This window comes from Moschus berezovskii, chromosome 9, assembly GCF_049115385.1.
Source record: "Moschus berezovskii isolate FMDL1 chromosome 9, NW_MosBer_1.0, whole genome shotgun sequence".
Taxonomy (NCBI): domain Eukaryota; kingdom Metazoa; phylum Chordata; class Mammalia; order Artiodactyla; family Moschidae; genus Moschus; species Moschus berezovskii.
The window spans coordinates 15,859,026-15,873,555 of NC_142468.1; the positions used below are offsets into that span (position 1 = coordinate 15,859,026).

At 43.5% G+C, this 14,530-nt stretch overlaps 1 protein-coding gene across 1 annotated transcript in view; it reads right to left on the reverse strand.

The window, feature by feature from the left end:
- The window catches only part of GPATCH2L (G-patch domain containing 2 like), a 62,758-nt gene extending 49,020 nt beyond the window's left edge, over nucleotides 1-13,738 (reverse strand). The window contains 2 exon segments of the mRNA XM_088839421.1: nucleotides 10,836-11,511; nucleotides 13,656-13,738. Coding sequence (XP_088695547.1) covers nucleotides 10,836-11,497 — 662 coding nt within the window. The 5' untranslated portion in view covers nucleotides 11,498-11,511; nucleotides 13,656-13,738.
- Nucleotides 13,739-14,530: the final 792 nt, after the last annotated feature.

Genomic DNA, 14,530 nt, shown 5'->3' on the forward strand with positions numbered 1-14,530 from the left:
CTGGGTCAGAGCCTCAAACAGTCTGAGGTCTAGCAGATCCCACCATGAGCAGGTAGGACCTTCAGGCTAACTGGTCTGAAGAACTGAAACTCCTCACGAGTTGTACAGGTCACCCTTCCCGGCTTAGCCCAGACAGAGAGAATATCCTACAGCCATGGAAGAGAGAGATCCAGGCTGGGAAAGAAGGAGATACCTCGCTCACCTCAATGTCCCCAATGCCTAATACAGCACCTGGCACACAACAGGCATTCAGTAAACGCTGCGTAAATGAAATGAACTCATTCAAATCAGCTCTGCTGCCTCCCCTTGTATGGCTTTTGTGTCATGTCACCACACCTCTCTAATCCTATTTCCATGCATGTTAAAATGTGGATGGATTGTTCTGAGGATGTGATACGAGGATGTATTACGTATGTTACCATGTACGGAGTCTAGGATGTATCTGTGGAGTCTAGAGCTATTATGCAAAGGCAAAGGATGAAAGACTCAAAGGCTACTTCTAGGATGATATATTTTTGTATGTTTCCCAATAATATTATTTTAGAGGCTAACAGTAGTAGTAATTATCTCACTGGCATTCTTATTAAAATAGTCATCTAAATTCAATGGGACTCTCAATTATACCTCCATCTAAAAATTCTGTAGGACTCAAATCTATTTTCACTTTGAATGGAAAACTAACATGTGACCTATGAAACCTAGCATTTTTCCCACAGTGGGTTTCACCCAAGAGAGGGAGACACTGCTCTCAGCAGACATTAGACAAGTGTCCCAAGAAGGGGTTTGGCATTTGAATTATTCAGTTCAGTTCAGTCGCTCAGTAGTGTCCGACTCTTTGCGACCCCATGAATCACAGCATGCCAGGCCTCCCTGTCCATCACCAACTCCCAGAGTTCACTCAAACTCATGTCCATCGAGTTGGTGATGCCATTCAGCCATCTCATTCTCTGTCATCCCCTTCTCCTCCCGCCCCCAATCCTTCCCAGCATCAGAGTCTTTTCGAGTGAGTCAACTTGTCGCATGAGGTGGCCAAAGTATGAGAGTTTCAGCTTTAGCATCAGTCCTTCCAATGAACACCCAGGATTGATCTCCTTTAGAATGGACTGGCTGGATCTCCTTGCAGTCCAAGGGACTCTCAAGAGTCTTCTCCAGCACCACAGTTCAAAAGCATCCATTCTTCGGCGATCAGCCTTCTTCACAGTCCAACTCTCACATCCATACATGACCACTGGAAAAACCATAGCCTTGACTAGACAGACCTTGGTTGGCAAAGTAATATCTCTGCTTTTTAATATACTATCTAGGTTGGTCATAACTTTCCTTCCAAGGAGTAAGCGTCTTTTAATTTCCTGGCTGCAATCAGCATCCACAGTGATTCTGGAGCCCAAAAAAAGTCTGACACTGTTTCCACTGTTTCCCCATCTATTTCCCATGAAGTGATGGGACCAATGCCATGATCTTTATTTTCTGAATGTTGAGCTTCAAGCCAACCTTTTCACCTCCTCTTTCACTTTCATCAAGAGGCTTTTGAGTTCCTCTTCACTTTCTGCCATAAGGGTGGTGTCATCTGCATATCTGAGGTTATTGAGATTTCTCCCAGCAATCTTGATTCCAGCTTGTGCTTCTTCCAGCCCAGCGTTCCTCATGATGTACTCTGCATATAAGTTAAATAAGCAGGGTGACAAGATACAACCTTGACGTACTCCTTTTTCTATTTGGAACCAGTCTGTTGTTCCATGTCCAGTTCTAACTGTTGCTTCCTGACCTGCACACAAGTTTCTCAAGAGGCAGGTCAGGTGGTCTGGTATTCCCATCTTTTTCAGAATTTTCCACAGTTTATTTGAATTATTAGGAAAACTATTAATACAGAAAGCTACTATTCTGTATGGCTCAGGGAACTCAAACTGGGGCTCTGTAACAACCTAGAGGGGTGGGTTGGGGAGGGACGTGGTAGGGAGGTTCAAGAGGGAGGGGACGTAGATACCTATGGCTGATTCATGTTAATGTTTGGCAGAAACCAACACAATATTGTAAAGCAATTATCCTTCAACTAAAAATAAACAAATTTAATTATGAAAAAAGGCTACTATTACTTATTGGCACCAATAGCATCATTTACTGAGTTCTTCTACAGACCCAACAAAGCACTAAGTGCTTTACAGTCAATATTTCATTTTTTTCACCCTCAAAGTCTATGAGATAACCATGTCAACCCCATACTACAGATGAAGGCATGTGGCTCAGCAAGATTAAGCAACTCGTCCCACACTGCACAACAAGCATCAGAACCAGGGCAGTGTATCTCCACAGCCCAGGTACGCACTGAATGGCCACTGAGACACAGGTGATGGAGAGTCACCTCATTTACTCAAAGTCAACTCAGGTTTATTCAGAACATAATTATGAATTTCAGCACTTCTCACTTTCATTTACCTGAAAATGCAAACAGACTGACTGAACTAGGCAAAGAGTTTACTCTTTGCTTTTTGCTACTTAGAACATTCAGATACAGCTGAAATCCTAGCTGGATTTTGAAGACTACAGCTTATAAGCTAAAAATGCATCGTACGTGCTGAACAGCATGAAAATGAATTACAAACTCACTTCAGAAAAGATCCTCTCTCCCTCGTGCTACATCTTAAAATTTAAAACATAACAACCATTTTCAGTATACTGAAAATACAACATATATTCTCAGGAATCTACATCTTCCTTGCCTTTATAGTTCCTGAATGTCCTTTCTTTGAAATCAAAGTAAAAACATTCTCTTAGTAAGTTCTGAGAAAATAATTACTCTGAGAATATTATTCCTGAACTTAGCTTCACCCTAAGTAATGAAAAATTTTCAGAAGACCAGTAGCCACCCGTGCTAACCAGACTCCCGCATGACTCCCGATGATGCCAGCCTTCTGGTGTTTCACACCCTGATTGGCCTGTGTAACCAACAGCACAGGCAGATGGAACGGTATGTCATGTCTGAGACTTGGGTACTGAAGGGAGAGCCTGCTCTCTCCCTCTCCACCTTCTCTGTCAGACCATCTGCTCTATGGGAGGCCAACGACCATGTCTCAAGGATGCTAACAGCCCTGTAAGAGGGGCCCATGAAAAGGAACTGAGACTCTCAATCCAGCAGGCTGTTAGGAAATGAGATCTACCAACAGCCCTGTGAGTGAGCATGGAAGTGGATTCCTCAGCCCCAGCTGACCCTTGAGACAACGAGAGCCCTTACCAACAGTGAGACTGTAAAAGACAGACTCTGAACCAGAATCACACAGCTAAGCTGCTCCTAGATTCCTGATTTCAGGAACTGAACTTGAAGCTGATGTTTTATAAAGCTACTAAGTTTTAGGGCAACTTTTTCTGTAGCAATAAATACAGCATCTTTATGAATTCTCCTTGCTTTCTAGCCCTCATGAGAAGCTTCTAACTTCGAGAAGTCAAATCTCTCTGAATTCCCACAACTAAGAGCCTGTTCTATGACCTGTCTAATGTTTAGTCACTCAGTCGTGTCCGACTCTTTGTGACCCCATGGACTGTAGCCCTCCAGGTTCCTCTGTCCATGGGGATTCTCCAGGCAAGAACACTGGAGTGGACTGACACGCCCTCCTCCACGGGATCTTCCCAACCCGGGGATCAAACCCAGGTCTCCCGCATGGCAGGCAGATTCTTTACCGTCTGACCCACCAGGGAAGCCTCTGACCTGAGCGCTTACTAATTCTGTCATATTCCTGACCATAGAAAACTGTAAATTTAGACCCGTCACCATTACAGTAAGGAGGTACAGAATTAGTGCTGTCAATTACACTCAAAAGTTTTATCAGTAACTTTACCACCTGGGTTTCTCACCCATTTAAGATTCTTAACCAAGCAGCTTAAGTAAGATGTATCTTTTACAACTAATTTTAAAAGAAATAAGCAGGATGGAATTAATGGCTTACACTATTACGCTAAAAAAATAAGGGGCTTCATTTTAATTTTTATTAAATAATAATAAATAATTTTTTAAAAAAAATTTGTCTTAGAATTTACAAAAACAGAAAGGTCACTCCTAGACCTATCACCTGAAACACCTCCCCTGGATTTCTTTTCCTTCTTTTTCCTAAACTGAAGTGGTATATTTGTAATCACATGAAATCAGAGTTCTGATTATGGAAGCACACATGACTAAGGGACAGGTTTTTCAGAGAAGTATCTCCCACCAACTGCAAAATTATTCCCACAGTAAGTTATGAGAATGTGTAACGAAGGAGGTTATTTTTTCAGTTTCTTCAGATGGCACCAAGAAAGAAGGCAGCAAGCTCTCCAGTTTCACAGGTCAATTAACATGGCCACTGCAATCAGGCATACTTCGTGGAGATAATGCTTTCTGTCAGGATTTTGCTACTGGGCTATGGCAGTGACTCAGAGAAGTCCACCCCCTCCTTTCAAGGCTTAGTTAACAGATTCATCCTCAGTAAGACGAGATGCCTTTTCAGAGTAAGTTTTTAAAGAGCATGTATTTTGAGACTTGAATACCTGAGAATGTCTTTCTGGTGTCTTTCCGCTATCTTAGCTATCCATAAAGTTCAGGGTCGGGGGGAGAGGAGGAAGGGAGCAACCTTTCTCCTCAAAATTCTAAGGCAAGTCTATTAGCCCCTGGCATAGAGTACTCTAGGGATGGACACCAACCTTATTTTCACCCCTTTAAAGATTTTCTTTGTAACAGTTCCACTCCCACCACCAATGCAGAACGCACAGATGTTCCTGGGATACGCCTAGGTAGAGGTTCTTTTCATTAGCTTTCCCTTTTAATCTACACGCTTAATTTGTTCAACCCAGGAGGATGCTCTCTCTTCAGTTAAGATATTTTAAATCGCTCTTCTATCCCAATCCTTTGGTTTCTTCCTTGGGAGTATTCACATACCTGCAGACTGGGCCTCCATTCCTGGGCTCCAGATCTATCACCTTGTCTCTCATTTTTATCTCCTCTGTGCATTTTGGGAGGACTTCCAAAGTTTTCCACATCATCAACTCAATTTTCTGCAGAATGAATTGTCCTTCATTTTAACATTACATTTCAAATCTCCCTACACTCTTTCCTCCCACACTGCTGGGTTGTCAAACAGCTATCTTTCTGTCCTTATGACTTACTGTTCCTGTTTCAAAGTGATTATACTTCCTTGCAACCTTATGAAGATTTTCTAAAATGTTCTTCCAGTTTTCACTGGCTGTCATTTTCAAAGATGTGTTCCTCCTCAGAACACTCAGGAGGGTGTGCCCTTCCCCTTATTCGGCAGAACTTGTTCAAAAGCCTCTTGCTGAGAATTGGTTTACCTACAATTTAGTATCTGCCAACAGAAGGGGTAGCCAAATTACTCCTGGTCCTATTCTCTACTCCCTTGGATACAGGTAACACGCTCTTTTCACGTCTACAACAAGCCAGGAAGATAGGCAGAGCCCCCGGCCTAATTCACCCATAGCTTTTTATCTCATACAGCTATGTGGGAGATTGAGATGAGATCTTCTGATCCTCACTGCCTGATTCTGACCCCACTCCAGGAGTCTGCGCTAAATGAAGGTATAAAACACTATAGTCTCCAGAATGCACAACTAGCAGTGCGTTTTCCTTCTCTGTCTATGCCAACAGTAAACTACTCGTGGAGACTCTCATTTCCCAGGACTCAAAATGCTATCACTGCCTCCTACTCCCAAACATATATACACACAGAAAACAATATGATTCCCTATCCGAGTACATTCTGGGAGTTACAACCTCCAAACAGAAAGTCAAGGATACTGACTGGGAAGTGAAGGGTGCAACAACACTCTGGCTAAAAGTACAGCTGCCCAGTTTCCTGACTGAACTGGATCCTGCCTTTCTGAACCAAGGGTAGACTACAGAGAAAGAATGCAGGGCCTCACTACTGACAGTCAGGGTGGGCTCAGCATGGCTGTGGGCTTCCTACCGCACTCTCCAGAGCAGGTCTATCAGCCCTGGAGTTTGACAAAATCTTGACAATAAGTCAGCTTTAAGTCCTGGTCTCTGGCAATGTGACTTTGCAATGTTTCACATCTTTGTAAATATTTTAGGGGGCGGCTGAGGTTACTTATCAGATGCTTTTTAAGATGTGAAGTTATAATTATGTGAAGGAGACTGTGACAAAACAATTACAGAATCTCAGTGTTACAAGGGACCTTACAGATCATTCAGTTCAGCCTCTCCAACTCTACAGTTCAATAAGTGGTCATCAAGCCCAGGCTTGAAGTCATCTACCTGGTAAAACAACTCAATTTTTATGGAGATTTCATTTTCAGAATGCTGTATTTTATACTGAGGCAACACTTCATACTCTGCACTTTCTATCAATGGATTCTAGTTCCTTCCTCTAGAGCCACAGAATAATCATAACATTTAAGAGAAATCGTCAAATACAATAATGTAACATTAAATCCACCTCCCAAGTTGTTTTTTTTTCGTTATTCCTTAGCATGTAGTAGCAGAGCTTTGAATAAATCTATATAAGCACACTGTGCCAGCTATGCAATACTCTCAAATGTGACGGTACAACCACAACAATGGTAAATATCCTCTTGGTCAGCATCCCTATTTACAGAATAGAAAACAGAACATCCTCAACCTACCGCATATAGTTTTTTCCACAGCTCCAGTAAACCCCTGATTAATGACCTCCACTTGCAAAGGAGGCTACTTACCTTAACCATGAAATAATGAATGCTATTGATCCAACAAGCTATTGCTATAGAGTGTTATTGATCACCCAATCTTTGGTTAAAATGGTCCTCATTTAGCAATTTCACTGTTGCAAACACCTGGAGCAAAGCATGCTCATAATTAAAAAGAGTTTGGGAGAGCTAAAGTGAGAGGTGATAGACAGAGATCTCAGCTTTCCACCATTTATTCTTGCTTCTGAGCTATTATTTGTGTCAGAAGGGATATTGATTTTCTATAAAAATAAGAAAACAAGAGGCACCAAGGGGCCGCAGAAGGTCAGCTTGGGCTAGAGAAGGAGGGGGGAGGTTTAGCACTCTATCTCTGTCATTTGGCTTCCAAGAGAAGAGAATATTTTCTTTCCTGTGAGATTGGTTTCTAATACATCACCTTAGGAAGGCTCCTGACTGCGACTCAGGCCACCACCAAACCAATTCACTTACGAAAGAAAAGAAGCTGAATTATTCAAGGGGAACAAATGAATGATGCTATTGAAGAATAAAGCAAAACTGGGCTATGACTCACCTAATTAATAGTCACTGTACAGGCAATTTGAATAAAGATCAGTAGAAAGTAATTTTACAAAAGAGTTGATCCATTCTAGAATGGAGCACACATGGATAGAAAAATATTAAAATAATAATTGAGCTTTTTACATCATAACCACTTTCAGTCCCTCAGAACTCTTGAGGGATTGGTTGGTACAGAATTGAAGGAAGAACAGAAACAGAAAAGCAAAAAGAATTATAGGTTAAATTTAAAACTACTCTATATTTGTAAGCAGAATAAGTTTTAAGGAAAGTCGAAATAAAGTTCTCTGATCGAGACATAGATTTTCAAACTAAAACACCTAAAATATGCTTTTTAAAAGAACTATTTACTAGGCAAAGTAAAGCTTAATGATCAACTTCATCCTAATAATTTTATAAACTAGATCATATATTCTGCCAACCCTCAAAAACACTGATATAAAGTTCTACACTTTGATCTGTATCCACAATGGCACATCCAAGCAGATTTATGAAAGAGTAATAACCAAGAGGATTCTTAAAAGGATTTCTTTTAATGCAGAAAAAAGACTGAAAAATTTTGACAGAATCAACTCACCAAGATAGTATAACATCTAAATCATGAACTACTGCCTACTTAAAACATATGCTAATGCTAGTCCTGTTTATAGGGTGTATTTAATAATCTAAAGCAGAGATTTTGGTTCCAATTTACTGTTGACTGGCAGAACATAATGTGCAGTCAAAGAATAACTAAGAATCACCATGAGACTTTCCTGGTGGTCCAGTAGTTAAGACTGCACTTTCACTGCAGGGGACGCAGGACCCTGTTCAAGGAACTAAGATCCCACATGTCACACAGCATGCACCCCCCCCCAGAAAAAAAAAGAATCACCTTCCTTCCTCATAGAGTATATTTAGGGGGAAAAAATACAAAGCACATCTGCTTGTAACTAAGATGAATCAGCATCAGTCAAGGTGAGGTGAAGATGCCTAAATACACTCTAAAGAATTTTTCTCATTCTATGTCTGCTGTTTCTCCACCCAATATTCCCTTAGCTACAAAGATTTTGGTGTCCACCAAAAACCTCTTGTTCTTTGAAAGAACTCTGAAGATATGGGCCAGGAAGATAGCCCCAGTGTGGGAACAGGTCTCCTCAACTTGAAAAGAGAAGAATTTCCTAAGAACTGCTGCCTACTTCAATTTACCCAAGCTCTCAGATAACTAGATATGTATTATCACACTCTGACTATAATGTGTGACAGATCTATCTGGGGTAAGAAGGACCTATAAAGACTCAAGTGCCTCAATGCAAAGTTATAGGCTCTGTATCTGCAACCATACTTGGGTTGTGATCTTAGAGAAGACAGAGTTAACAGTCACTCATACACACAATTAAGTCACAGCTTAACAAGAAATTCTGGGGAAAAAATACATACACCTGAAAAATATCATCCCCAAAAGCTGTTGTTGTTTTTTTTTAATTGCCATTCTTAACAGTAAGATGATTATTATTTGGTATGTAAGCTTGATATTGAAACAAACTTGAACACCTCAATTGCGGGTTTCACCATTATGAAAGGATACAAGTTAACTAAGCATTTCTTGCCTGATTAAACATAGCATGATGAGAGAAAAAAACGTTTTATAATTCATAGTCATACATTTAAATTGGGTAAAAAGGCCCTAGAATATACAGCAGAGGAAAATCAGGAAAGCCAAATAAGCCTACCAAGTCTGACTCTCTGCAACCCTATGGACTATAGGCCACCAGGCTCCTCTGTCCATGGGATTTTCTAGGCAAGAGTACTGAAGCGGGTTGCCACTCCCTTCTTCAGGGGATCCTCCCAACCCAGGGATCAAACCTGTGTCTCCTGCATCTCCTGCAGTGGCGGGGTGTTCTCTATGACTGAGCCACCTGGGAAGCCCCACCTAGTTGCACAGCCTGGCAAACATAAAGTTAGTAAGAAAAGATTTGAAAGCCAGATTACAAACCACCCATGAAAGGCACAGGCACACAGACCTGACAGCTTTCCTATTCCTGACAAAGTCTCACCCTGACATTCCTAAGATTTATGCCTTTGTTTTTCAGATGAATGTCAGAAGAAGCAAAACCCTAAGAAAGATCATCTGTTCTATTAGTTGTAAAAGCTAAGCTGAGACAGAAAAGTGCCATGGAAAAAGCAAGCTCAAAGAGCAATCAAACACAGTGGTTACCTATGAGCCATGGAATTAGGTTTGAGTCCCAGTTTTGCTACTAGATGACCCTGGGCAAATTATCTCCACATTCATCAGCTCTATTTCCTCGTCCATAAAATACAAACAGTGGTCCCTACCAGACAGGGGAGTTGTGAACATTAAAAAAGAATATACGTTCTGCACAATAGTACAGGGCCTGGCACACAGTTAGTGCTTAATAAATGCTAACTAACACTGTTAAGGGCTTCCCTCATAGCTCAGTCAGTAAAGAATCTGCCTGCAATGCAGGAGACCTGGGTTCGATTCCTGGGTCGGGAAGCTCCTCTGGAGAAGGAAATGGCAACCCACTCCAGTATTCTCGCCTGGAGAATCCCATGGACAGAGCAGCCTGGTGGACTACAGTCCATGAGATCACAAGAGTAGGACACAACTTAGTGACTAAACCACAACAGTAACAGTAATATGCTGGTTCTCAGTTGGGAGTACTCAACCCTACGAGGGAGCACCCATGAAGGCATTTGTTTTGATACTACGAAGGGTGGTGGGAACTACGTAGGATGTCAAACATGGGACATCCCTCTTCACAAAGAGCTGCCTCACCCAAAACACCAACGGCATCAGCATGAGAAACAGACATCACACATTAATATTCATAACAATATTAAAGCATCAAGTGGGGGAGTATCGATGTTTCTAGGACTATCTATTTGAGATGTAAAAAATTTAAAAGTCACCCAAAACTACACTGACATTTTAAGCATGCACCCATCAGAAACAAATTTTGCTGGCTCAATGACATTTGGTGTAAGACTAATGGGATTCAGTACTGTTATTTTCAAAGTCTACCATGTGTTCCGACAACTTGAATGTCAGCCATTAAAATAAACTCAATACAGTTAAACTGTTAGTAGTAGAGAACACAAATAGAGCCCAGAAATATTACTATCTAAAGTCATGATTCTTAATGGGTAAAGGCAGCTTACCAAGAACATTCACAAATTTCACATGCCTGGCACCAGCATTTTCTCTCCCATGCCCGTGCACACACACACACACACACACACACACACGTGTCTGTTGAAGCCCTGGCTCTAAAGAATAGTTATGTATGTATGAACTCTGTGGCATAAAGAGCAGCAAAACGTTTTTAAAATAAAACTTGCACTTATGCATTTGAGGTACACGTTTTAAATGACTTTCACACACAAATGTGTTGCTATAAAATAGAGCCTTCTTAATATAGGGTAACAGGATCATTAAGCCAGAGATAAACACAACCTGACTGGTTAAAAGAAATCTACAAAGTCAGTATATCAGAGGCGGGTTTGAAAGAAAGTTGAAATCATCAAGACTGCGGATTTGTGCTCTGGGTAAAATTAACCAGGAAAACCTTTTGACTCAGTAAGGGAGATCTCACCATTCTGACATGTTCTCATCAGAGCCCTGCTTTTGCTCATCTGCTTCACACTCCATTCTTTCTTTCCTTCCCGTTTTGCTTAAGAAAGTCCTGTTTTCTGCTGTTTCACACAACCCGTGACCTGATGAGGTCCAGGGAGTATTCTCCTTCCAGCGGGACAGACGCTGCTTCTTGGCCGACTTGAACCTGCAGCCTCTCTCGTAGCTCCAGTCTGACACCTTGAGCTTCTGCTGAAGGCTGGCGGCCACCTCTGACGTCACTCGCTTCACTTTACGCCGGCGCCTGAGTGGTCGACAGGGTGCATTTTCAGTAAAGGAGTCAGATTCATGCCAAGAATGTTGCTTACTCTTAACAATGGCGTTGAGAGCTGGGTGCCGTTTGGCTACCATCGTGTCATCAGAGTCACTGAAATTGGTGACCGGGGCCATTTCTCGACAGTCCTTGAGAGCCTCATCCAGACTGGACTCGGAGGCCTCACTGTAGCAGCAGGTATGCTCCGCCAGGTGAGTGAAGTCTGAACGGCGCTTCCGGCCCCTCCGTTTGCGAAGCTGCCGCCTCTGCTGTCGCGGGCTCAGGGCCATCTCCTCCCAGAGCTCACCAAGCTTATTCTGCTCAGATGTTTGCTCCAAGGCTGAGGCTAAGTCATGAACCAGCTCATCCATGAGGCCACATCTACCTAAAGGAGGTTCAGAAGAAAAGAAGACAAGAGAAAGACTGAATAGGATCTGTTGCTTTAGAATAATTTTTTAAATAGATCGTGGCACTGCAGAGTCCACTCCATCTATAGAAAATTCACCTGCGTTCACCTGGCTACACTTAAGATTCTATTCCTATCATCCATGTGCCATTAAGTCACTAAAAATAGGTGTCTGGTCCTTATTAAATGCCTACAGCCATCATATTCTTAAGCATAAAAATTCAAAATACTCACCAGATAACAAGTGGGTTATTAGTAAAAATAAGCAAACTCAGGAGAATAAATCGCTCCCTTTTCCTAATTAAACTTGCTCAACAAAATTACCTGATGATGAGATCTAAAAGGTTTAGAGAATGTCTCTTTAGACAGGAGCAGAAAAACACTCAACTTCAAAACCATAGATGAAAAGACTGTTCTACAGTCTTGGGTCACTAATAAGAAGTGTTCTGGCAGGAACAGAAAAACAGCTTAGTGACACACTTTCAGAGGGCTGCTTGCAGCTTTGGTGATCCAAGAATCTGTAGTGACCCAGGTTTGTACTGTGCATGGGGAAAAAAAAAAAAAGACGGTTTGTACCCACTCTGGTTCCAGCTACCACCCAGAGGCTATGAAGTAAAGAGCTTTAAAGAGTATGTTATAAACTTGTGAATAATCAGCAACTTCTAAGTTCTTCTCACTCTCCTTCAGAAAATAAAGTGAGCATCCAAATCCTGTGCTTCGGTGCCAGACAATCACACAGAAACAGTATATAACTGAGGCTGAAATGACATTAAGTGGAGTCTCTAAGATTTCTAGGTAACAGCTTTCCAAAATTTCTTATTTTTCAACTCATTATTGTCAAACCATCATACTTCAGGGATCACTTCCGAGGCAAACCTTCCAGAAGCAGAGAGCAGGAGGAACAATTTTCAAAATGCCTTTTCTAAAGGGAAATGAGTAATATACTTCATACACCTAATCGAATACATGTTAAACCTGCACTTTTTCCCTAGCCCTTAAGTTCAACCTATTTCAAGACCATAATTAGAGCTGAAAACTCTACGGTGCCACTCTCAGACCATATTTCCATTCACCCAGTTTACATTTTGCAAAGGATTTTCTAAAAACCTATCTTCGTGCTATCCCCATGCCAACCAACTCAAAGGCAGGAGGAGCAATGGAGACACTTTGTTCCAAAACTACCAACCAAACAAAACTCAAAGTGTTAAAAGCCACAGTCCCTTAAGCAATAAGCTATTTAAAACGCCATGACTGGGGTTTGGGAAGACAACTGTCCCTAAAAACCAAATAGGTGAATCTAAATCTATTTCCCTCATAGAGAACTACTGCTTTAAAAACTCGGGCAAAACTGTACAAACTTTAAGACCGAAACAACTAGAAGCTGAATGCCTCCTTGCCTGTGCAGTCTAACGCAAGCCTTTCAAAGACTGCAAAAACTGGAACAGCAGGTGACAGAAGAACCCTGGAACTCCTACCCTCCCTGGATGCACCGTCCGAGAGGATCCGGGGCCAGGCAAGCAAAGGCTCTCCGAGTTGCGCAAAGGAAGGGACCAGAAACCAGTAGAAGTAAAAGAAAGATGCAGGCCGGCGCAGGGTTGTGTAGCTGGAAACCGGGTTGGGAGGGGAGACGTTCGGGGAAGACAGGAGGGAACTTCTCAGTTGGGGCGACCTAGGAGCAGGGAGTCAGCTCTTCCAGAGCAGAAAATGCCAAGATGCAAGCCCTGGTGATCTAAACTCCCTCCGTGCCAGGGGTCGCAACATGACCACATCTGTTGGGGAAAAAAAAGTGTGTTTCCAAGGGCTCTCCCCAACAAGATCCGAGGCCCGCCCCCGAGGACGAGGGCGACCACAGCTCGGGACACCAAGCCCTTACGCTGTCACCAGCCCCCAAAGAGCCAGAAAGTAGAGAAGAGAGAAAGTGACTGTCGCCTGGTAGATAGTCCGAAACCCTCATCCCGGGGGGAGATGGGCCCTGAAAAACAAGGCCCGCCACCCTCACCCGCTCCCGCCAGCCTCTCCCGGCCCCCCGTCGCCCCAAGGTCGGTCCGCCGCGGCCCAGAGCCCGGATCCCCGCTGGCGCCGACCCCGGGGACCCCGACCATCTCATTCCCAGGCCCCCTCACCCGCTGCCGCAGCCACCTCCAAAGGCCGCCGCTCGCGGGGCGGAGTCTCCCCGCCCGAGCGGTCCTCTCTGACCTCATTTCCGGTCTGGGCCGGAGGGGTGGGGCGGCGGCGGGATGGGAGGAACTTGGCGGGGTGGGAGGCCCCGCCCCAGCGCGGCGCTTCCTGCCAGCGGCCCCGCCCACCTCCGTCCCGCGGGACGCTGGGGGCCCCGAGAACCAGGAAGGAAAGCCAGGGGTCCAGGAGCGGTGGTGTTCTCTGGGGGCAGACTAAGGACCGGGGCTGATAGGTCCGTGGCGCTGAGGTGCCAGTCTTGGGGAAGAGCCTACCCTGTACAGGCCTCGTCTGCCTTGGAGACGTCAGGATATTGGGCCTTAGCGAGGGGCGTGGGCCTTGTCCTTGCTTGCTGACCGGCTTTATGCAAGCGCGTGGAAGTTAGGGAAATGAATCTTCATTTCCTAACTATGGGAGTTGTATAGCCTTCGGCAGGATAGCGTCATAGTGGGTTAGACTATTAAAGATGCACTTTGCCTTGAGTAACAAAAAAGTAGTACTGGATTATAACTTGAAGTGTAGAATTGATGCTTTTGAACTGTGCTGTTGGAGAAGACTCTTGAGGGTCCCTTGGACTGCAAGGAGATCCAACCAGTCCATCCTAAAGGGAATCAGTTCTGCATATTCATTGGAAGGACTGATGCTGAAGCTGAAACCCCGATACTTTGGCCATCTGATGTGAAGAACTGACTCATTGGAAAATTTCCCTGATGCTGGGAAAGATTGAAGGCGGGAGGAGAAGGGGAGGACAGAGGATGAGATGGTTGGATGGCATCACCAACTCAATGGCGGTGAGTTTGAGTCAGCTCCAGGAGTTGGTGAT